Source organism: Mus pahari, chromosome 2 (assembly GCF_900095145.1).
Source record: "Mus pahari chromosome 2, PAHARI_EIJ_v1.1, whole genome shotgun sequence".
NCBI lineage: Eukaryota > Metazoa > Chordata > Mammalia > Rodentia > Muridae > Mus > Mus pahari.
Window position 1 is genome coordinate 70,783,048 of NC_034591.1, and position 20,399 is coordinate 70,803,446.

Here is a 20,399-nt window from a genome sequence, read left to right on the forward strand (position 1 = left end):
CTGAGAACAGACCATCAACTTAAAAGGTAGAATATAGTGAAATGCAGCTTTATACTGAAGCTGATTAAATGGGAGTCTCTTTGCTCTGGGTTCAAGAATGTGAGGAAAGAGTGACTGAAGACCGTTTTCAGCTTTTGAAGGGGCTGTGTTTATGTTTATGTCAACATTCAGTTGGAGGTGAAAAGGTTAGCACTTGACCCAGGAAGTATCCATGTTTGTTTCAAATAGAGATCTCTGTCATATATTTCTTTACTGGTTTTTTTCCCATTTTGAACTCTGATTATAATAAAAGAGCTGTTGTTATTGTAAAAAGATCGGTGTGTTAAATAGACATAGGTTGGATGAAAATGTTCTTCTAGGGAAAGCTGCAAGCTTCATGACAGAGAAAAGCCTAATTCTTTGAAAATAAACACCACCCTCCCTTCCCCACATGAAATGGGCCAACTTAGTAAGCAATCACTGTAGTCCAGCCAAATACGCAAGATGCTTAGGCATACCTGAAACTTGAATATTTTTTATTACAGACATCTTAAGACCCGTAAACTCTGCTCTGGACCACATCACTCCAGGATCACAGAGCTGTTCATGATTGTACAGGAAATGCAGACTATCATAGGCTCACAAAGAATAACTGATAGAACTCAGTGTGATATTTCAGGGGCGTCAAAACATTGTGCGACATGCAGAAGACTAGTCACGAATCACACAAAATATACATTCATTGTGCCATCCATCACATTAACAATTAGCTGCAAATACACTGGATCCAGCCAAGATACAAGATAGCATGGAAAGGGTGATTGAAAGAATACCTTCAGGTTACAAATAACCCAGCATGGTGTTTAAATGCAGGGTGGCTAGAGAAGCAGGAAGAATTGGTTAGAGTTTGGGAAGACTTGGCACAGGAAAGGTGCTTGGCAGGCCTTCTTAACTCTGAGAGAACCAATTGAGGCCAACTTCTGAGGCATCTAACTCTGTCTGAAAGAGGTTTTCTTCTTTCGCCCATAATCACACATGAACTGTACCAGTTTTGAGAATTTATCCACCCTGTTTGATTTAGTGACTTACATATTTCTATAAAATGTGTATAAAGATAAATCTCTGATGGGAAAGCATTTACAACCAGCAAACTCACACACATGAAACCAGCTAAGTTAAGGGGTGAATTAATTGTGTAAACACAGTGCATCTCTTCTTCATGAGTCTTTGGACACTCTCTCTCCCCTCTACGTCCTACTTAAGGGCCAGGTGGAGAAGAACAATACATAGATAAAAGGAGAGATGCCTCCTTCCTGCAAATGTCTGATGGCAAAGGGAACTGTTCTCCAACATCTAAAAGGAACCATAGGTTGGGGGGGGGGGCGGAATCTCACAACAGTAAGGAAAGGATGTTGGGAGCCATCAGCAATTGATGTGGACACCCGGTGTGGATGAAGGAGTTAGTTAACTTCCAACCAAGGCTCCAGAATTCTCTGGAAATACCTTATCTTGGCCAGGAGCTCCCCAGATGGGACGAGAAAGGAAGAGAGAGTCTGTAAAGAAAGGAAGATAAGCTAAGAATGTGCTTTGGGTAAGAAATCCCAGCCCAGGGAGAAGAAGCCTGGGCTGCAGAGTTGGGCTGGAGTAGCCTCAGTGGGAGGTAGTCAGAGTGTCTGAGGTAGACGATGCCGGAGAAGGGGCACTGGGCGAGGAGCTGGATTTCTCAGATGATTCTTCCGTTTTCTCGTCGCTTCCAGGAGGAGTGGCGGGGGAGATGGGTAAGAGCCCCTCCTTCTCACGCTTCTTCTGCTTCATGCGGCGATTCTGGAACCAGATTTTCACCTGGGTCTCATTGAGCTGCAGGGACGCAGCAATCTCCACCCTGCGCGCTCGTGTGAGGTACTTGTTGAAGTGGAACTCCTTCTCCAGCTCTGTGAGCTGCTTGGTGGTGAAATTGGTGCGCACTGCGTTGGGTTGACCCACGTAGCCGTACTCTCCAACTTTCCCTAGGGTAGGGGAGGAAGAGAGAAAAGATAAAAAAAATCTTAAACCTTTATCCAGATTGTCCCAAGCTTGAGGCTTAACTACTCAGCGAGTGCAAGCCCTATCGGGAAGCGCGCCAGTGACGAACGATGTTAAGTAGTGTTAACCTGAAGTCGACCATTAGCGTGATCCGGGCTCGTGATTAATGGAGCCTTGTAGATATTAACAGGACATCGCTATCACCACCATCACCACCCCCAACCCCCCCACACACACTATCTAACTCTAGACCACTTAAACCTCAGCCCCTTTGAAACTCCTTTGCCTCAGCACACCTGTACAGCCTACACGACTCACTACAACTCTAGATGACATTAGACGGAAGCAAGAACCAGTCTTTTAAAAGTCATTCATTTTCTTAGGAAACTAGGTGTGCCAGCCCCTTTCAAAAATCGAACAGCCGGCAGGAAAAAAGTCTGTCAGCCGGCAGGACTTACCTGTTTTGGGAGGGTTTCTTTTAACTTTCATCCAGTCAAAGGTCTGCGCTGGAGAAGACGTCTCTGAAGCAGGGGAACGACAGGCTTCTTGGTGGCTGGCGTGGAGAGGGGATAAGGAGTTATTATACGTGGCCAGGGCCAGACTCTGCTGCTCTTGTCCATATGAGTGGTGAATATACTGGGGCGAGCCCACTGTGCCCCCAGCATAACCCTGGTGGTGGTGATGATGCTGGACCATGGGAGACGAGAGGTTTCCAGAGTAAACAGCGGGAGCGCACGGGGGGTACCCACCACTTACGTCTGCTTCCTGATTTAATCCATAGGGGCCATAAGGCGCACTGAAGTTCTGCGCGCCGTAGCTTGGACCACAACTCGAGTGGGAATAAGAAACCCCAAGGTTTCCAGAAGTCTGGTAAGTAGCCGGCTGGGGGTGGTGATGGTGGTGGTGGTGATGGTGGTGGTGGTGGGGCGAGCTGATCTGCACCCCCCTGCCCACTAGAAAGCGGTCGTCGCTGCCGCAGCTGTTGGCACTGACCGCGCAGGACTGGAAAGTTGTAATCCCGTGGTCAGAGGGGTAAGCTCGCGCCGAGCAGGTCCCAGAGTCGCCACTGCCAAGGATGGGGTATTCCAGAAAGGAGTTCATTCTTGCATTGTCCATCTGTCACTGAGTGATTGGGTCCTGCGAAGCCCTGGGTGACCGTGCCAACTTTCTCACTTCCTCCATAGGACCAGAGAAGAAAAATGATATGAATGTACAGTGCGCAAGAGGCGGGGCGGGCAGGCGGAGGGCTCGAGGGGAAGGGCACGTGACTCTGTCAGCCAATAGCTGAGCCGCCTGCGAAAGTTTACCGGCTGCGGCCGTGATGGATCACCGTTTCAGTGGCATTTAAATCCCCGGCGCTCCTCAGTGTAGGTGACGCGCGCTTGCCCCCCCAGGCAGCCCGGGCCGCGGCGGTAGCTGCGGCCGCTCCCAGAGCTGACTTGGAGCCCTGGGACCAAAGGGAGTCGAGACTGCCTTCTGCGCGCGCCCGGCTCTGCGCGCCTCCACCGCCAGATGTGGGGGGATGGGAGGCCCCCTCCGCGGCCCCTTCCCCCACCCAGCCCAGAAAGCTGAACTGGCAAGAGGTGAGAGGGGACGAGGCCTCCTGGCTTTCTTGTGGCGGGCATCTTGTGGTCCGAAAAATCTCTGCGTGGTCGCAAGGACCCTGACGGAGCTGGGAGCACGCGGGGTGGGAAGGGTGGGAATCCAACAGACACCACGCCCTCAGCTCGGGAACGGCCGCCACTACCCAACCCTTGCGGAGACCTGAGCCCGGAATCCCGGCGCCTTGGGCGAGGTTGCGTCACTGGCTCGCCAGCCTCGGAATGTAGAGGGACGTGCGCAGAGGATTGACTGGGAGGAACCATGGTGAATGTGCTGGGGACCAAAGCAAGAAAAGGAACTTCAGTCCTCAACCAAAGGGTCTCAGAGCCCTCTTCCCTGATTCCTGCCGGCCAATAGCGTGGCAATGGGAGCTTCTGTAATTCGACCCCTGGGTCGCAGGATGGGGGGGGGGGCGCAGTAGGGGGGGGAGGCCTAGGAACCCAGCTTTCTGGGAAAGGCCGGGTGTCCAGTCTCTTCTCTGCCCTCTCTCTCTCCTCTCCTTCTCTTCCCCTTTCTCTTTCTCAGTCGCTTTGCTCTTGGTAGCCCTGCAAGATCGGGGCAACTCTGCTACTGAAGTCTGAGGAGTAGAAGGCAGAGGAGAGAGTTGACTCCAGCAGACGTGGCTGACTGGTGTTAGGGCCTAACCTGAGCTGCAGGCCATCTGCCGACTCTTAGAGACCCAGGAGTTTGCTCACTGTAGGGTAGGCCTCAGAGGGGCAGATAACTGGCAGCTCCTAAAAAGTATGCTGACCTCCCCCGTCAAGTTTCTGTCTTCCAGGAGGGTCAAGTTAGGAGTGGAAGAGCCCCCTCTTCCCACCATCCCCTATTGCCTGTGTGGACTGGGGAGGGGGAGGGGGATTGAGGACCGGCAGGTGGGAGGGGCAGTGGACAGATGGCTGAGTGGATGGGACCCTTTCCAACGGGCTGTGTAGTTGCTTGTGTGAACCTGCAGGTCACTCCCCAGAGAGACACGTGCAGATGTGAGCATCATCCCAGGACAGGGGTCCTGTTTCCCATCAACCTTGTCCTGCAATGATGCTGATGGTGTCAGTAATTGCTGTTTACTATTGGATGTCACGTCAACTCTGGGCTTGGAGAAAGAAAAGGCCAAACAGAGATGAGACATAGTCTTAAGGAAGAGAAATTCAGCGGCCACCCAAGGAACGCCTTGCAGACAGTTCTGCACAGGTTTTCCTCTGACCATGCTTCTAGCTTTTTATCAGGCATGAAATTAACAGTATAACTTATGTGTGAGTTTGGGAGTTCCCTTCTCTATAGGAAAGGAAGAAGAATGCATAGTCACTCTTCTGGCTTCTGTGTTGTGTTTGTTCTCCACACATAGAAGTTGTCCCCTCCCCCACATCTCTCAACCCCGCCCCCTGCAAACCTGGCCATCCTCCTGGAAACCTAAGCAGACCTATGTCCCTGTTCCCCCTTAGTGACAACTGAACACTTACCCAACCACTTATTCGGAGAGTGGTATTTCTCTGTGACCCATGACTCTCCCCAAAGCATGGTAAAGGGAGGAGCAAGACCCGGGAAGTGTCCTGCCTTAGCTTCATCTTCTGGGGAATCGTCCAAGTCTTTTGGGAGGGCAGTCCTCCAGCTAAGAGGAAAGAAGGGACTCCTGTGAGTCAGGAACAGGAAGTGAGAGAGGCTTGATGCTCTGAGCGCGGGTGAGGGCCTCTCTCAGCAGAAGGCCGTCCATTCCTTCTTCCCCTTGCCTCTTGAGGGGAGCGGGGTGGGGGTGGGGGTGGGGGGAGGGCTCTGTGGGCCTCCTTGGTACCGATTTGCATCAACCTACTGGGCTCCAGGACGCCTGCCTGAAAGCTACACCCCCCCCTCCTCTCCCCTCCTGCTAGTTCTCACTCCCTGAAGCCCTCTTTCTTCACCTGTTTTCCTGGGCAGCCTACGTAGGGTGTTTTCATCAGCAACACAAACACATTGTACCCACAGACACCGCACGCAGCGCTCGCTCCGGGCCTCCGCAGACCTTGCCCTATTAACCACCGCCTCGGCCTCTGCTGACTGCAGGTCCACGCTTTCCCGAGGAGGCTCATGCCGAGCTTGGAGCAGTAGGCTTATGCAGCTCAGATTCTTTCCCAGCCCCCACCCCGGAGGAATCAGGAAGGCCACTGAGCAGGGTAAGAGACCTTTGGTCTTTTGAGCAACAAGGAGGCCAGCGACCCACGCAGGAATCGAGCTGAAGTGTCTTTAAATAGCCCCAGGAGAGTGGGTGAAAGGCGAGCTAGGGCCATGAGCGAAATAATCCTCTGCAAGCGGCATGCTTGGCTCCAAGTGCCTCTTTTCAGGGCTCTTCTACTGGAAAGAGAATGAGGGAGGAGGAGACAAACCGAGGCCGGGAGCCGTTCTTGGCATCCGCGGCTCAGCCAAGCTGTTGTTTTAAAAGAGCAATAAAAATGAATTATGACTAAACGCCTTCTAACTTAATGCTTTCGGACGGGGATCCCCGGCAAATACGTAAGAGGATTTTTATTTGTGCATGTGTTCCTGCAATTGATCTCTTTGATGACATTCTCATTCATAGAAAGCGTTTGATTTATGAGCTTAGGACGAATGCATCCAGGAGCTGCGCAGTCCTGGCCACAGCCAGGACGCCCTGCTCAGATCTCAGAGCCTGGGGCCTGAAAACCACCACAGTCCCCACGTACCGAGGCTGCTGAGGGACTGGGGGAGTAGAGGGTGAAGGGAAGGTAGGGAGCAAACCCCTGAATAAAGTCTGAGGTTTCATTGTAATTCCCAAGCTTTTGCTATTAAGAACTGGGTTCTTCCATCAATCACCGCCCCCCCCCACGCACATGTTGCTGCAGTTTCTCACGGTAAGTCACCAGAATAGAACCCAGAAAGGAAAATAAATAAATAAATAAATAAATAGTGGGAGGAGACAAAAGAAGAGAAAAAAACAGAACCGCCCAACAACACACCCTAGATCACATTTTATTGATATTTCATTTAAAGTGCTCCTTCTCTTTCTAATAAACTGGGTTAATTAATAATCTAGGGTGCAAAAACACTTTTAAAATCTCCACTTGCTAACCTGACTTCAAACCTTTAATGATTTATTGTTAGCAATGTAAACAGATTTAAGGATTAAATATCGATTGCCTGTGTGTGTGTGTGTGTGTGTGTGTGTGTGTGTGTGTGTGTGTGTGTGTAAGAATCCTGGGATGGTTGGAAAGAGCCCTTCCTGGCATGCATTTCCCAGCTAGTAACCATCGTTTTGTTTTGTTTTGTTTTGTTTTCCTGTGTCTTTTAGGTCTGTTTTTCCTGAACCCATCCACAGCTGGGAGATTAATCAACCACACTGAAAATGGGGTGGGGGGAGGGAAAGGAAGAGTTGGAATGTAGATGTTTGAAACAAATGTGTATAAATAAATGAATTTTTGATAACTCCGTTATTGACCTAGAGACTAGCAGCTTGGTGAGGGAACTCCACTCCACTTGTCCTAGAACTGGAAGTTTTTGTAGGCACTTTTCCTCTCCACTTTCAAAAGCGTGGGCTAGGGCCAACTCGGGCTGCCCAAGCCCGGTTCTATTACTAATGTAACTTTATGGCTTGAGTCTCAACACTGAAAACCAAATCCATTCCCTTAGGGGGGAAAAAAGCCAGAAAAAAATTTCTTGCCAGAAGGCCTAGCACTTTCTGGTTTTCTTCTTTGTTGCTGTCTGTTGCCGGCTTTGAACATGCCACCCTAATAAAATATATTAAGATTGAAAAAGTAAATTGTGACCAGACTTTTATTTACCGTGTTAGACTAAAAGAAGTATAAGAAATCAGTATGAGTCTTGAGAAAGAGGGGAAGAAAAAATAAGAAAGCTACTTATAGCAAAGGAGAATTTATTCTACCAAAAATACGCATGACAATGCATCCTAATGTGGTACAAAAATAAACAGAAAGTGACGAGACAATTTATGGTCACTTTCTTGCAGGCCTCCTGTTTTGTTTTTTCAGGAAAATCACATAGAAGCTTGTTGGGTTCTGTGTAAAAATCACATAGAACGCCAACATAATTTGCAAGAGATGGCTTTAAAACTGGGTCAGGGGAGAACATTAAATGGAACGTCCTCAACATTTGAGAGAGCAGGGGTAGATCAAGAAGAAACTAAAACGAAAATCAACTCCCGGAATAAAAGAAGGCAAAACCACCTGGTCAAAGGCGTTTTGTTTTGTGAAGCTTTGTTTTGCTTTAATGTTCTTAGTAATTCAGATGCTGTAGGTCGATTGTAGTGAGTGTGTCTGTAAAAAAGTCAAAGCTGTCAGCTGAGATATCTACAGGACTGTCCAGGGAGCCAGGCAAGCTGGGCGACAGTGCATCTGAAAGCTGCAGGCAGGAATCTGTGGAGAAAACATTGAAGTCCTGCAAAGAGGGGACCTCGAGGGCCTCGGGACTGTCATTGTTTAGGCCAGCTCCACAGTTCTGGCCCATTGTTGACAAACAGTTAGGAACAGTGGGTGACTGGTGCTGAAAATGTTTCAAATTTTTCTCATTGCTGGTTAAAGGCGAAACTGGGAAAGTTTGGGAGTCGCCATTGTGTCCATTGGGAGCCTGCTGTTGAGAGAGCGCATTTTGCTGAAAAGTGTAACCTTCCCTCTCCAGAAGGGCCCCGGAGACACTGAGGGCTTGCTCAAAGAGTGACTTCTCTTCCTCGTCTTCCTCCACTTTGTCCGAGTCCTCCAGGTTTTTAAATTTCCCTTCGCTGTTTTGGTTCTCCTTGCACTGGGTTTGCCTCTTATGCTTCATCCTCCGGTTCTGAAACCACACTTTCACTTGTCTCTCGGTCAAATCCAGCAGCGCGGCGATTTCCACCCTGCGGGGTCTGCAAAGGTACTTGTTGAAATGAAATTCCTTTTCCAGCTCCAAAAGCTGGGTGTTGGTGTACGCAGTTCTCAGACGCCTGGATCCCCCGCCGCTGCCATCAGCTATTTCCAGGGATTCTGCAGAAAGGGAAACCAACAAGAGACACTCATACAGTTGAAGGTGGAAAGGTCCGAGCAGGGTTATTCCACTGGAGCACAAATACAGCAGAAAAGATCAACTGCAACAAAATGGCCGCCCCTGGATGCAGTGCAGCTATTGTGCTGCCCTTACTGGGAGCCCAGCCCGGGGAAGCCCAGTCTCTTCCACCTCCATCAAATTCCTGCCTGTGGCTCCCCCCAACCTCTTCATCCGGGAGCAAACTTTATATTAGCTACAACACAATTTATAATTAATGCATCAGCTGCTTAGCTGAGCAAGAGCGGTCTATCACTCTTCATTACTGTCAAAAAGCCAAACTCTAGGACAACTAGACAAGAGGAGGTCAGTTCCAACTCAAATAAATCATCCTACATTACACAAGTTAGGGAAAGTGCCCCCCCTCCTCAAAATATATATGTCTCATTGTGGGACTCGGGATCTATTTTCCCCTCCACCAAGTCCACTCCTGAGACCACAGGGGCATGAGACCCGCCACCAGGCATCTCTCTCTCCCCCTTCCCTCGAAGCTCATGGTCCCCTCCCCCACAACCGCTCGTAGGGAAGCCCGGAGGGGGACGAGGGTCCCCGGGATCTGGGGCCAAGTCTCCGGACTGACCTTTGTGGCCGAGGCAGGCAGGGCCCGTGGAGGCGGCGGCGGGCGGCAGTGCGGTTTTCTTGGCCGCCTTCTTCTCCTTCATCCAGGGATACTCAGGCGGCTGCAGGGCGCCGGCGGGCACCGGGCTGCCGCGACTGCCCGCAGGGCTCGACTTGGGGCGGCCGCCAGCGCCAGCGCCAGCGCCGTGGCGAGGGTGACTGCCCGGGTTCAGGCTGGGAATGGTCTGCTCAAAAGGAGGAGGAATCAGTGTCGAGTGTGAAAGCGTCGAGGTCTTGATTGATGAACTTTGAAATGTATCAGCGACAGGGGGAAAAGATGTCAGGCACTCAGCGAGCGATGGCTGGCTATTGATAAAACCAATCTCTCGCTCAAATTCGTAATTCATGGCCTTCTCCTTGGAGCCCCCTCGGAGGAAAAGTTCCCTCTTTTGGAGGGGCTTTGGGGGGGCAAGGCCCAGGAAAAAGGCGAGCGCGAAGGAAAAAAAAATCTATCATAGAAGATCGCTGCTGGGGTGTTTTTTTTCTAATTCACTGATTACAGCCGTATGGGGACCGCGCTACTATTAAACTATTGAATTCATGGAGACAAGGTTGAAATTGGACCGAATTGGCTGTCACATGATTGCTTCTGCCCAATGACAATTTGGGCTTTAATCAAAAGAAGCCACTGTCTGTTTGATTGATCCAAAAAAGTCAGAAAGGAACGCCTCATTGGGGGCCATCGAGGCTTTATTTACACTTTTTTTCAAGGCAAAAATACATATATGTGGGTGTGGATGGGAATGTCCCGGAGTGCGTGGGGGGCGAGAGTGCCTGTTTGCCTCCTGATCTGCAAGGATCTAGTGTGCTCCCTGGAGTGTGTGTGAGTGTGTGCGTGTGAGCCCTGCTGCTGGTCCCGCCAGTGGCTGCCCTCTGCCTCCCCCGCACACTCCGCGCATTGTTTGGGATTGTCGGGAAGACGCCTCGCACCTCACAAATCATTTAAGCACCTCAGCCTGACGCCTGCAGTCATTAACAAAGTAATCCATTAATCTTCAAAGTTTTGACACCCCAGGGCCCTGCATCTCAGCCACATAAGTTCTGCTAAGGCAAGAGAAAGGAACACAGGGGTAGAGAGAGAGGAGGAGAGAGGAGAGAGGAGAGAGGAGAGAGAGGAGAGGAGAGAGGAGGAGAGAGGAGAGAGAGAGAAGAGGAGAGAGAGAGAGAGAGAGAGAGAGAGAGAATGAGAATATTGGGGTTCACCTTTCCTCTTCCTCCTCTTTTTCAAAATCAGTTCTCAGAACCGATTCATATTCATATCTCTCTCACTATCTCTATCTCTCTCCTCCCTCCCTCTCTCCTCTCCTCCTTTCCTTTTTTCCTCTCTCCTTCCCCCACCCCACTCTATCCTGTCCCCTTCTCCTCCCTCCCAGCCTCTCGCCTCCTCTTAATGTCCAGCCTGGGACCTGAGCCCCTGGCCCATTGTTAGCCGGCTTTTCCATGGCAGCTTTGCATCTGGCTCCTGCGGGCAGCGGAAAACGAGAGGCGGCTCTCGAAGCCTGCTGATCTTCCTTCGCCATCAACTTCTCAGGAATGGCTGGAGAAAGATAGATGCATGTGCCAAGAGAGACAGCAGCCCCAGGTCCTTGTGTCCAAATCCCCGTAGCCTGGGCGGCGGCCAGCCAAGGCAATGCCGTCCCGAGCAGGCTCGTGCGGCTTCTGGCACTCTGGGTTTCATACCCGTAGGGCTCGGGTGCGGTGAGTATTTTCGACTTCCAGGAAAAGTGCTGGAACTTGTCAGCAGGGAGGGAAAGGACTCTTGTTCCTTGATCCCTCTTCGCTCCTACTCTTCTTCGAGTCCTTGTTGCTCTGTTGGGGGCTGGTTGGTTCAGATGCAGCGAGTGTTTCTTAGCAGCCTGAATTGCCTCCCACACCTTCCTGCTCTTGGGCACCAGGGAGAATCGCACCCTGGTTCTGTTGTGGGAACAGCACTGCAGGGGAGAGGGCGACTCAAGGAGGAGTTACATCGCTTCTACTTTTCCTTCATTCTCTTTCCTCCAGTTCTGAGACAGGACTTCAGACTGAGTGCTGGACAGGGCTGAAGGATTCAAAAGACAACACCTTTAGATAACAAGCAAGAACTTAAAATTAAAAAAAAAAATCACCAATCAAGAAAGGAAGAGAGAGAGAGAGAGAGAGAGAGAGAGAGAGAGAGAGAGAAATAAATCAAGAAAGGAAGAGAGAGAGAGAGAGAGAGAGAGAGAGAGAGAGAGAGAGAGAGAGATATCTGATGAAGGTACCTTCTCTCCCCCAAACCCTAAGGATGGAGATTCGGTTTTTTGCTTCCTTTGAAATGAACCAAGTGATCAGAATGCCCCAGGCCGGCAGGCATCAGTGGCAGGAAAATAAATCATTCTGATGGCCAAAGAGAGAAAGGTTGGTGGGGGAGAAAATTCTATGCAGAAAACAAGAAAGGCTGACCAAGGAGCAAGGGCAGAACTCCATCTCTGAGGCTAGCAGTTAAGGGGTTTGGCTCTAAAGTGGTCTCCAACCTTGACCAGCTCAGAGCATTACCTTGCAGATAGAGATGCTATTTTGGAAAATGTAAGGGTTTTTCCAGTTTTCTTGCTTTTATTCCAAACAAAGCACTGAAGGAAGTCTGGGTGCGATCAATCTTGCTCACCAAGAGCCCTGACAGCTTCTGGCCCTTAAGAACACATCTCAGCTTCAAGCTTTTTCCAAGCTCAAATGTGGCCCAGCAAAGAGGAGAGCAGGAAACGCAAGTAAACAGGGAAATTTTGTCGTTTTAAAGATTGGGGTTTGGCCGCAGAGAACGGTTCTAAGACTGCTTTCAGGGAAGGTGCTTTGCAGATTTAAGGGTGGTGACTTTGGGCATTTGCTTTTACCAGAAAGCAGTGAGAGACAGAGGCAAGTTAGAAAGCAGGGCTGCCCACAGCATTGGGCTTTGTCAGGCTGCGTGGGTGAAAAAGCTTCTTGCCTTCCTCAGCTGCCTTAATTCAAAAGCCATCTGGAAGAAAACCCTTTTCTGAGTCTGCTCCAGCATTCAGATCTTCCCCCAATCTATTACTTTAACTCTGGGGATATTTTAACAAATATTTCTTTTTTAATTCCAGGAAGCTGAGGGTGAGGTGGATTTTTTTTTTTCTTTGAAAGCCAAAATGAATGCCTTGACTGGCAAGATACAGGCAAGAGAAGTAGAGGCTCATGGTACAATCTCTGAAATGAGGCAAGGAGGAAGCCAACGGGAAGATTTGTAGGCCTAGGTTCAAATGCTGATTATCTCTGGAAGGTTTTCAGTGGGAGACTCCCACACATACCTCTTCCCCTTGATGCTGTCCCTTATTTTCCCAGGTAATTTTGTGCATGTTTTTTAAAATGCTTACATAAAAAGACTACTGTTATCTGCACGGTTTCAATAACCCAAAAGGCTCCAGTTCTCACAAAGACTGGTTTTCCAGCTTTTGCATTTCTGATGTGTGCACCCTAAGGAGATGGGGTGAGGAGAGCAAATCCAACTTCCCTACAGGTCAAAGGAGAGCATGAATCAAGAGCAGGAGAGTAGATGTGGGCAAAGCTCCTTTGGCGTGAGACTCCCAGCGTTCTGCGGCAGCCTGGTTTTGTATCCTCAAGATTTTCCTAAAACGTGAAAAGGGTTCCTAAACACTGCTCTCTGGGACTCAGCAGGTACCCAGAAATGAGGCCAGCTCTTGCTTTTGAGGATTTTCTTAGGGTGCCTGGGGTGTGGGTGGGTAGAGGCCATGGTGATGGATTTTCGAGATTGCAAACAAAATGGCGACATTTTCCACTTCTGCCTCTGAAAAAGATACAATCCAGAGAGAATGTGGGTTCAGATGCCCCCAGTCTCCACATGCAGGTCGTTCACTTCCACTTCTGAGGGGTTAGTGATGGGATGAAGCTATGAAGCTTGCTTTTTCTGAATTTGGCTTCATGGATCTGTAATTCTTTACTTTGGAAATGGAAATATTTCCCTTTTGCTGTATCTGCCTTTCACTCTGCCAGCCAGTCAGCGGGCATCATATCTTAAATCCAAACGTGGAAATGTAATATTAAGCTTGTGTAGCAGCAAATGAAAGAAGTACTTGTACAATTGCATTTTTATTAGAAAGATACCAATCTCCTTTCTCTCTCCTCCTCCCCCTGGGGCCATAAAAAGAGAGGAAATAAATCCACAGAATGGCAAATGCTGAATTCCGGGAGGAATTTGATGCTGAGATTCATGGAAGGGATTCCTTCCAATCCAAGGAAGACCTGGAGGACTCTCTGAAACTCAGTCCTTTTTCTTGAGACCTAAGGGAGAGTCGGTCCCTTTTGAGGTGAATTTAGAAGCCCCCCCCCCATCTTCTTTAGGCGTGATAATGAACCCCGAAGCAACCTCAGTGGAGACCTGGAATTCGATAGCTTGTGGGAAGAGCTTAAGACCTTGTGGGGTTCCAAGGTTGAGGCCTTGGCCGATGGGCTTTCGGTGCGGGGAAAAGGAGAGGAGCCCCGGGTTCTTGGGGCCCGCGCCCCGCACCTGTGCGCCCCCCGCTGAGCCCCAGACTGTCCGCCTTTGTTTCTGCCAGTCCGCTCCGCACTTAGCAGCCTGGCGCCCTGCTTGGGCGGCAGCTGGGAACCAGGCAGCTCAGAGAGCCGGGAGCCATGGCATTTCCCGAGCTGCTGCAGCCACTTGAAACGGCGGCCTCTATCCCCAGAACTCGCCGAGCTTCCAAGGCAGACGCCGGACCAGGCCGCACGCCGGAGTTGCGGTGCTGCGGCAGCCGCTGCCAGTTCGCTCCTGCCAGAACTCCACGCAGAGACCCGTGTCCAGCCAAAGAACCCTCTTTGACACGGATCGTAATCAGAATAAAAACTTTATTTTTTATTTTTATTTTTTTGTTTCTCAGAATGTGAGCAGCAAGGAATGTAAAACTCTCAAAACAAATCTAGCATTTTTACGTTTAGTTTGGCCGGATGTTACAAACCTAAACCACTATTTTCAAACTCTGGGTCCTCTCTGTTCTTATTGCATTGCTACGGTTTTTATAAAGGAATTTTATTTCCCTTTCAAATAAATTTTATATGTATGCCAATACACCATTGAACAAAAGGCTCAAGAAACCTTCTGAACAATCAGGGTACAGAATTTCTTTAATATAAATACGAACGGATGGGGATAAATAATATTTAAAACTATTCAATGCTTGCAAAAAATATAAATAAATCTGACTGTTCACCAGCACACACACACACACACACACACACACACACACACGGAAAGACGTACACTTAGTCATCTTTGCACAGGGTGTCCCTGTTTCAAAGCGCCTTTGATTTCCTTTTCTCGATCATTACAAGAAGTGCAATTTTAAAAACTAAAACTTAAAAAAACGCAGTTGCTTCCTCTCGGGAGCCATAAAGTATGAACAAATTCACATTGAAAACTCGACTAGAAAGTTTGTTCATATACCCTGTTTCTTATCAAAGAGTAGAGAAGGAAAAGGATGCAGGGCCAGAGGCCAGGGCAAGGAGGGGTGGTGGTAAATGTTGCTACTGATACTGACAGCCTTTCCAGCAACCAAGATTGCTACGTCACATAAACTATAAAAACGCATTACCAAAGAAAACAAAATGAGGGAGGGGTGCAGAGGAGAAAAGGGAAAGGCAAGAACATAGAACAAAACAAAAAAGGAAAAAGTAACCAAAGAAGGTCGGGTGGACAACTCTCCTGGCTTGCAGCCCTGGGCCCATCATCACAGGTGGGTGAGCTTGGGCGCTTCCTGAATTCTTCCCTGAGAAGGATGGTGGGCAGTAAGGTCCGTGTAGGTGGGGTGTGGCTCTCCAGGCCCTGGCCCATGGTGATGACCGCTGCCCAGCGGCCCAGTGCCCCCGTAGTCCATGGCAGCCGAGGTGGTGTGGGGGAGGTGAGTTAGGCCAAAGAGTGCTGGCCCAGAGTTGCTCATGGGCTCCACATAGCTGCCCCCTACGAAGACAGGGCTTCCCTGTAAGTGTGGTGTCCCATAGCTGCCATTGCCCTGCAGGCCATGAGCATGCGGGTCGTAGTCAGGGGTGCCCCCTGCGCCTGACCCCGCCGCTGTGTAGCGTTTCTGTGGGGGAGGTGGGGGAGCGCAGCTGGGCAGGGGAGCAGGGTAGGAGGCAGGAGGCAACCCATAGGCGCCTTGGGGGGGCTTGGAGAAAGGAGGAGGTGACTGGGGCTCATACGGGACACTGTTGACCAGCGAATGCATAGAATTCAGATAGCCTCCTGCACCGGGAGGCACAGGGCTCCGACTTGGGGACTGGCCCCCAGACGAGCTCAGCATGCCTTTGCCCTTCTGGTCTTTCTTGTACTTCATGCGGCGGTTCTGGAACCAGATCTTGATCTGGCGCTCGGTGAGGTTCAGCAGGTTGGCCATCTCCACCCGGCGCGGCCGGCATAGGTAGCGGTTGAAGTGGAACTCCTTCTCCAGCTCTACCAGCTGTGCGCTCGTGTAGGCCGTGCGCGCGCGCTTGGACGAGGCCTGCCCAGGCGGGCTCTTGTCACCAGCGCAGCTCTCCCCTGCCAGGACACAGAGAGGAAGAGCGGTGTCAGGGACTGCTACCGACCCCGCCTAGCTCCCCAGTCCTAGTCCTGCCCCTCCTCTCTTCACCCCACAGAAGCCTCTGTCCAAGGCCAGAGCAGGACTTCAGTGCTGTCGTCCTCTCTTGGTGTGCGGAAACCGCCTGGTTAGCCTGCCCTTCCTTCCTCTAAGGAGCGAATCAGGGGCTTCTTCAAGGAGAGGACAGAGCAGCAGAGCCTCCTGCTTGTCTTGCTGGCCTGAACTTCCTCTCTATTTTACTCAGCCAGCTTATTTCCTGGCCCATCAGACAACAAGCTTCCTGTGAGCCTGTGTCACTATCTTGATTCCTTTAGTCGCTGAAATGTGGGAGACCTAGTGTGTGCATGCATCCTGCCTGTGTGATGGTGTGATCAGCCATTAGCTTCAACTAACCAGTGTTCAGTATCTACCAAGAGGAGAGGGACAGATTGATATTGTCAAACTGGAAGGCCTTCTCTGACCAAAGGAGACCAGACCTCACCCTGAAGCTATTTAGTTCTGGAAGAGTAGCCCAGGCCCTTAAGGAGTCTTGGTCATTTGGTTCTCAATGTCACCATGAAGGCTGCCCCAATTTGGATCATTGCCTTTGTGCCTCCTGTCCTCCTTGGCTCCCCAAATCCCAGTTCTGGAGGAGAGCAAAGGAAACCAGAGAGGAAGGGGCCAAGGTAACCAAGAGGCTTGGAAACCCAAGTCCCTGAGGCTAAGGCTCCCCCACTGCAGTCCAGTTCCCAATGCCCCATGTGGTTCCCATTAGGATGACAAGCTGAATCCCCTCCCCCAGGGGATGCCCGGCTGCCTCCTGCATTGTACTAAGACTGAGCAAGGCCTTCCCAGAAGTAAGGCAGCATCTGCTGCAGAAAACATTGGCTCTGATTATAGACCAAGCATTGATTCTGACCTGGGCGATGACTAGGCCTGCTTTTATTCTGCCACATTTCAGTATGGGGAGGATGCCACTGTTTGCCTAGGAAAAAGGAGCTGTGTGCTTAGAGAGACAATGGTCCTAAATATGGTTCTATCTAGAGGTTAGAATTCCCAACACTGGAACAAGGAGGGATTCCAACTTCACCAGGCTCAAACTGCCTTAGAGAGGCCCAGAGGGACTTCAGTCAGATTTATGTCTGAGGGATCCTCACACAGTAGCCATATCACCTTCCTAAGTAGCAAAGATTCTGGAAAGATTTGTTTTCCCTGGTGTGTGTGGGAACGGGGGGAACAAATTTCTGGAGATGTTTCTCTGCTCCTAGGCTGGCTGTAATAACTAGAAGTGGCTTGGAGCGTGGAGCTTGGCCAGAGGCCCCACCTCCTAAAGGCATCCATTTACCTGAGCTGGAGCCGCTGGTTTTCTGCTTAGTGTTCTGCCTTGACTCTTTCATCCAGGGAAAGATTTGTTTGCCCATGGTGGGAGAGTTGAGCAGGGGGCTCTTGGCTGTGCTGACAGGGGTAGGGTTGCTATTGGCACTTTGAGGGGGAGAGACAGACGAGGGAGGAGGAGGAGCTGCAGGGGTGGGCGCAGGGGGCTGGGGTGGGGGCTGTGGAGGCTGGGGCGCTGGGGGCGCTGCCTGGGGAGGAGGTGGAGGCAAAGGTGGATCACCCAGGCCTGGGGGCTGGCTAGGAGGGCCGCTCAGGGTGCGCAGACAAGCTTCGCTCAGCTCGTGAGCTTTGGGGTGGCCCCCAGCGCTGGCGGGAGACTGGAGGGAGCAGGCGGGTCGATGGTACTCAACGCCATCGGTGCCCAGAGCGGCGGACGGCGCGTATGGCTGCTGACTGGCATTGTAAGCGAACCCATTGGCTGCTTGGTAGGGGTAGCCACCGTAGATCGCCGAGCTGTCGTAGTAGGTCGCTTTTTGCATCGCGATGTTTCACGATCGTGATCACACTCTCTGACAAGGGTTTGACACCCGTAAGGGAGCACATTGGCACGCCCCCGCGGTCACGTGACACTCCGCCGCCAATGGCCGCCGCGCGCAGACCTGAGGGAGGGGGGGGGGAGAAGTGCAGCGCGGTGAGGGCTCCGCGCAAATCCATCTTACTCTCAATAGCTAAGTGACATGAAAGCCATAAAAGAAAAAGTGGTCAGCAATATTTAGCAGCACGACGTGGCCCCGGGCACAGGGAGCCGCACTATAAAAAGCTGCTGGAATTTACTGGCAGCTACAAATATTTGCTTAACTTGCGTCTGGAGTTGGGGGATTTTCCGCGGAGCAGCAGAACCTGTAAGGGCTGGAAGCTGGGTCTCTGGAGTCAAGGTCCAAAATGAGACAGGGTCTGGAGGCTAGGTTGGGGTCTTTCTCTTCCAGAAGAAGCTGTGGTGTCCCTTTGTAGAAGCCGAGGCTTTCTGGGATCTTGGGGGAACTCTCAATAAGGGCAAAGGGTCGTCATTTTTTCTCCAATCCTCCCATGAGGATTCATATTTGCCCAAAAGACCTATGATGATCAGACTTCCTTCCTCGCCAGCCTTAGCCTGGAGCTCTTAAAAGAGGCTTGCGCGCGCGCGCGCACACACACACACACACACACACACACACACACACAGGCAACTGCCCTATCGGATCATGATGGACTTTAGAAGCTGAGTTTGTTAGGCAGTCAGCCTGTTCTAGTTCAGAAAAGAGGACCAATCGCCTCCAAATGAACCCTATAAGGTCAAGAAGAGGGTGGGAGAGAGAACTTTAGAAGAAGTCTCTCTCTCTCTCTCTCTCTCTCTCTCTCTCTCTCTCTCTCTCTCTCTCTGTGTGTGTGTGTGGGGGGGGGGGGGGGGGTTGGTCTTTCCCAACTCTACCCACAAGTCACAACTTAAATCATAACTTTCTATACATTTTCTCCCACCCTGTTTTTCAGGCAGTTTGAAACAAGCCACCCCAAACAACCTCTTTTTCAAAGTCTTGGATTCTCCTGCCTTGGATTTTCTGAGGTGCTGCTATTCTGGGCAACTATCAAAATCCTACCTGTTAAAACATGATGGATTAGAGAAAAAAACAACCCACCAGGAACCTGAAAAACCGGCGTTCATCTCCATGACCACAGCTTGAACTCTCCTTCCAACTTAACGATAATAGGTTCTGTCTTAGAAACTGCTATGTAATTTGATGTATGGGGGTCATTTGGCTCCAGAGGAGGCATGGAAGCACAAACCATAAACTCCTGCCAGACTCCCCTGATCTTTGTATACTTTTGTTGGTCAGATTTGTTATGTGGTCCATTTTCCTGCTTCAGAAATGCTAAGTAAAGAAAAACATCTTTTAAAAAAAACCTAAAAGTCTCTTATTTAAAAAATACTTTATAGAAATGAAATCTGTGTTCTTCTGGTTTTCAACTTTTGCATGGTAAATTTCTAATTTTCAGCAAGAAAAGTTCCTTGGAAGTCTTACATGTTCACACCCAGACACACATTCAGAATGCTAGTCCGTCTGACCATTAAAAAAGCTATAACAATAAATCCATGTAGATAGTGTTTAACATTTCAAAGCCCTAACTATGGCCATTCAATCCCAGAGTTATTCAACTTTTCTAGAAGTACCAGCTGTCAACCAGGAAAATATATATATATATATATTCCACCAATGGGCTATTATAATTTTGTTCTTAATAATGAACCCCCTTAGATCTCATCATTAAACCAACAATCTGATCAACATCTGGAAAACAGGCACAATTAGCTTTCCAGAACCTCAATAAAAATTACAGCAGCACTTATCCAGAATTAGTGTGTATGGTCATGAAGCTGAGTGTTGTTTCCCTTTTGGAAATATATAGGAAGTTACAGAAAGCAGCATGAAAAGTAAATAAAGGGTAAAATAAAATTTAAGAGTGAATTACAATTTAATGTCTACTTTTCTCGTTCTTACACTGGAAACAGTTCCCATTACATTTGGCAGCATTAATGCCTGTCGTTATAAATTTTTGAGGTACCAAGCTTAATTAAGGTAAACATCGGGTTAAGAAAATTACTCTAGACATTTGAACAGCAAAATATTAGGTAAAACAAAATGAAGTTGATTTTGAACGTGCAGTATTTCTAGTGACTTTCTAAGCCGTTAGCACAGGCTATACCAGCCTGCAGCTTGCTTAAGCCTTTTTCCATTGTATTGTACATGGTATTGTAAAAAAAATAACAAAAATATCTTTAAAAATCAAAGTGCCTGGGGCAGCGTCCACAAACTTAAAATATGAATTCAACTCAGAGATCCCATTGTTTGAGGTCCACAGTCACCTTGAAGTCCACACAACCCGCCCCCTCCAGCCCCCAAAGTTTCATTCTAGTAAAGAAGTTGGAGATTTGCCAGCCAGGAAACTTTGCTTTGTCCCCCCCAAGCAAGGGCTGAGGGTGGAGGGAGATTCCTCCCCAACGCTCTGTTCCTGGACAATAACCTCCAGGTGCAAGAGCTGAAGCGAGTTGGGAAGGCTGAACTGAGAACAGGATGCAAGAAGCCCTGTTGTCTCTACACCACAAGGTATGCCCAAATTCGACATCTCCAGACTCTGCTCCCACTCCTTCCCTCACCCGGAGTTTGAAAGGGGACGTCGAGGTAGAAGCCCCGGTTCCCAGTCCACTTCTCTCTCTCTCTCTCTCTCTCTCTCTCTCTCTCTCTCTCTCTCTCTCTC

General features: G+C 49.8%; 4 protein-coding genes and 1 long non-coding RNA gene across 6 annotated transcripts in view; 2 read left to right on the forward strand and 3 right to left on the reverse strand.

The window, feature by feature from the left end:
- Positions 1-500: 500 nt before the first annotated feature.
- Positions 501-3,213, reverse strand: Hoxa1 (homeobox A1). 2 transcript variants are annotated; one of them, XM_021190542.1, is made up of 3 exons: positions 2,758-3,213; positions 2,460-2,554; positions 501-1,985 (listed from the first exon to the last, which is right to left on the reverse strand). In XM_021190542.1, the coding sequence occupies exons 1-2, from the start codon at positions 3,115-3,117 to the stop codon at positions 2,495-2,497; spliced, it is 420 nt and encodes a 139-aa protein (XP_021046201.1). In that variant the 5' UTR covers positions 3,118-3,213; the 3' UTR covers positions 501-1,985; positions 2,460-2,494. The 2 variants fall into 2 exon arrangements, with proteins under 2 accessions (XP_021046201.1, XP_021046199.1); XM_021190540.1 differs by having other exon boundaries at positions 2,460-3,213.
- On the forward strand, positions 1,798-7,343 carry LOC110316325. The gene is made up of 5 exons (XR_003843277.1): positions 1,798-1,878; positions 2,783-2,871; positions 3,186-3,584; positions 5,638-5,747; positions 6,881-7,343. It is a non-coding gene; the product is annotated as an uncharacterized LOC110316325 (long non-coding RNA).
- Positions 7,344-7,445: 102 nt separating this feature from the next.
- Hoxa2 (homeobox A2) lies at positions 7,446-9,806 on the reverse strand. The gene is made up of 2 exons (XM_021190955.2): positions 9,200-9,806; positions 7,446-8,561 (listed from the first exon to the last, which is right to left on the reverse strand). The coding sequence occupies exons 1-2, from the start codon at positions 9,582-9,584 to the stop codon at positions 7,822-7,824; spliced, it is 1,125 nt and encodes a 374-aa protein (XP_021046614.1). The 5' UTR covers positions 9,585-9,806; the 3' UTR covers positions 7,446-7,821.
- A 4,247-nt stretch (positions 9,807-14,053) lies between these two features.
- Positions 14,054-20,399, reverse strand: part of Hoxa3 (homeobox A3) — a 31,717-nt gene continuing 25,371 nt past the window's right edge. The window contains exons 3-4 of the mRNA XM_029535485.1: positions 17,119-17,767; positions 14,054-15,754 (exon numbers count right to left, since the gene is read on the reverse strand). Coding sequence (XP_029391345.1) covers positions 14,949-15,754; positions 17,119-17,647 — 1,335 coding nt within the window. The 5' untranslated portion in view covers positions 17,648-17,767 and the 3' untranslated portion in view covers positions 14,054-14,948. The remainder of the gene's footprint in view (positions 15,755-17,118; positions 17,768-20,399) is intronic.
- LOC110317432 overlaps positions 20,188-20,399 on the forward strand; it is a 39,874-nt gene continuing 39,662 nt past the window's right edge. Inside the window, exon 1 of the mRNA XM_021191901.2 lies at positions 20,188-20,248. Within this exon, the coding sequence (XP_021047560.1) occupies positions 20,216-20,248 (33 nt within the window). The 5' untranslated portion in view covers positions 20,188-20,215. The remainder of the gene's footprint in view (positions 20,249-20,399) is intronic.

Coding starts and splice junctions, on each gene's coding strand:
- Hoxa1 (XM_021190540.1), bottom strand. CDS start 3,117: ATGGACAATGCAAGAATGAACTCCTTTCTGGAATACCCCATCCTTGGC. Junction 1,986..2,459: donor AAGAAACCCTCCCAAAACAG/GTAAGTCCTGCC, acceptor CCCCTACCCTAG/GGAAAGTTGGAGAGTACGGC.
- Hoxa2 (XM_021190955.2), bottom strand. CDS start 9,584: ATGAATTACGAATTTGAGCGAGAGATTGGTTTTATCAATAGCCAGCCA. Junction 8,562..9,199: donor TGCCTGCCTCGGCCACAAAG/GTCAGTCCGGAG, acceptor CCCTTTCTGCAG/AATCCCTGGAAATAGCTGAT.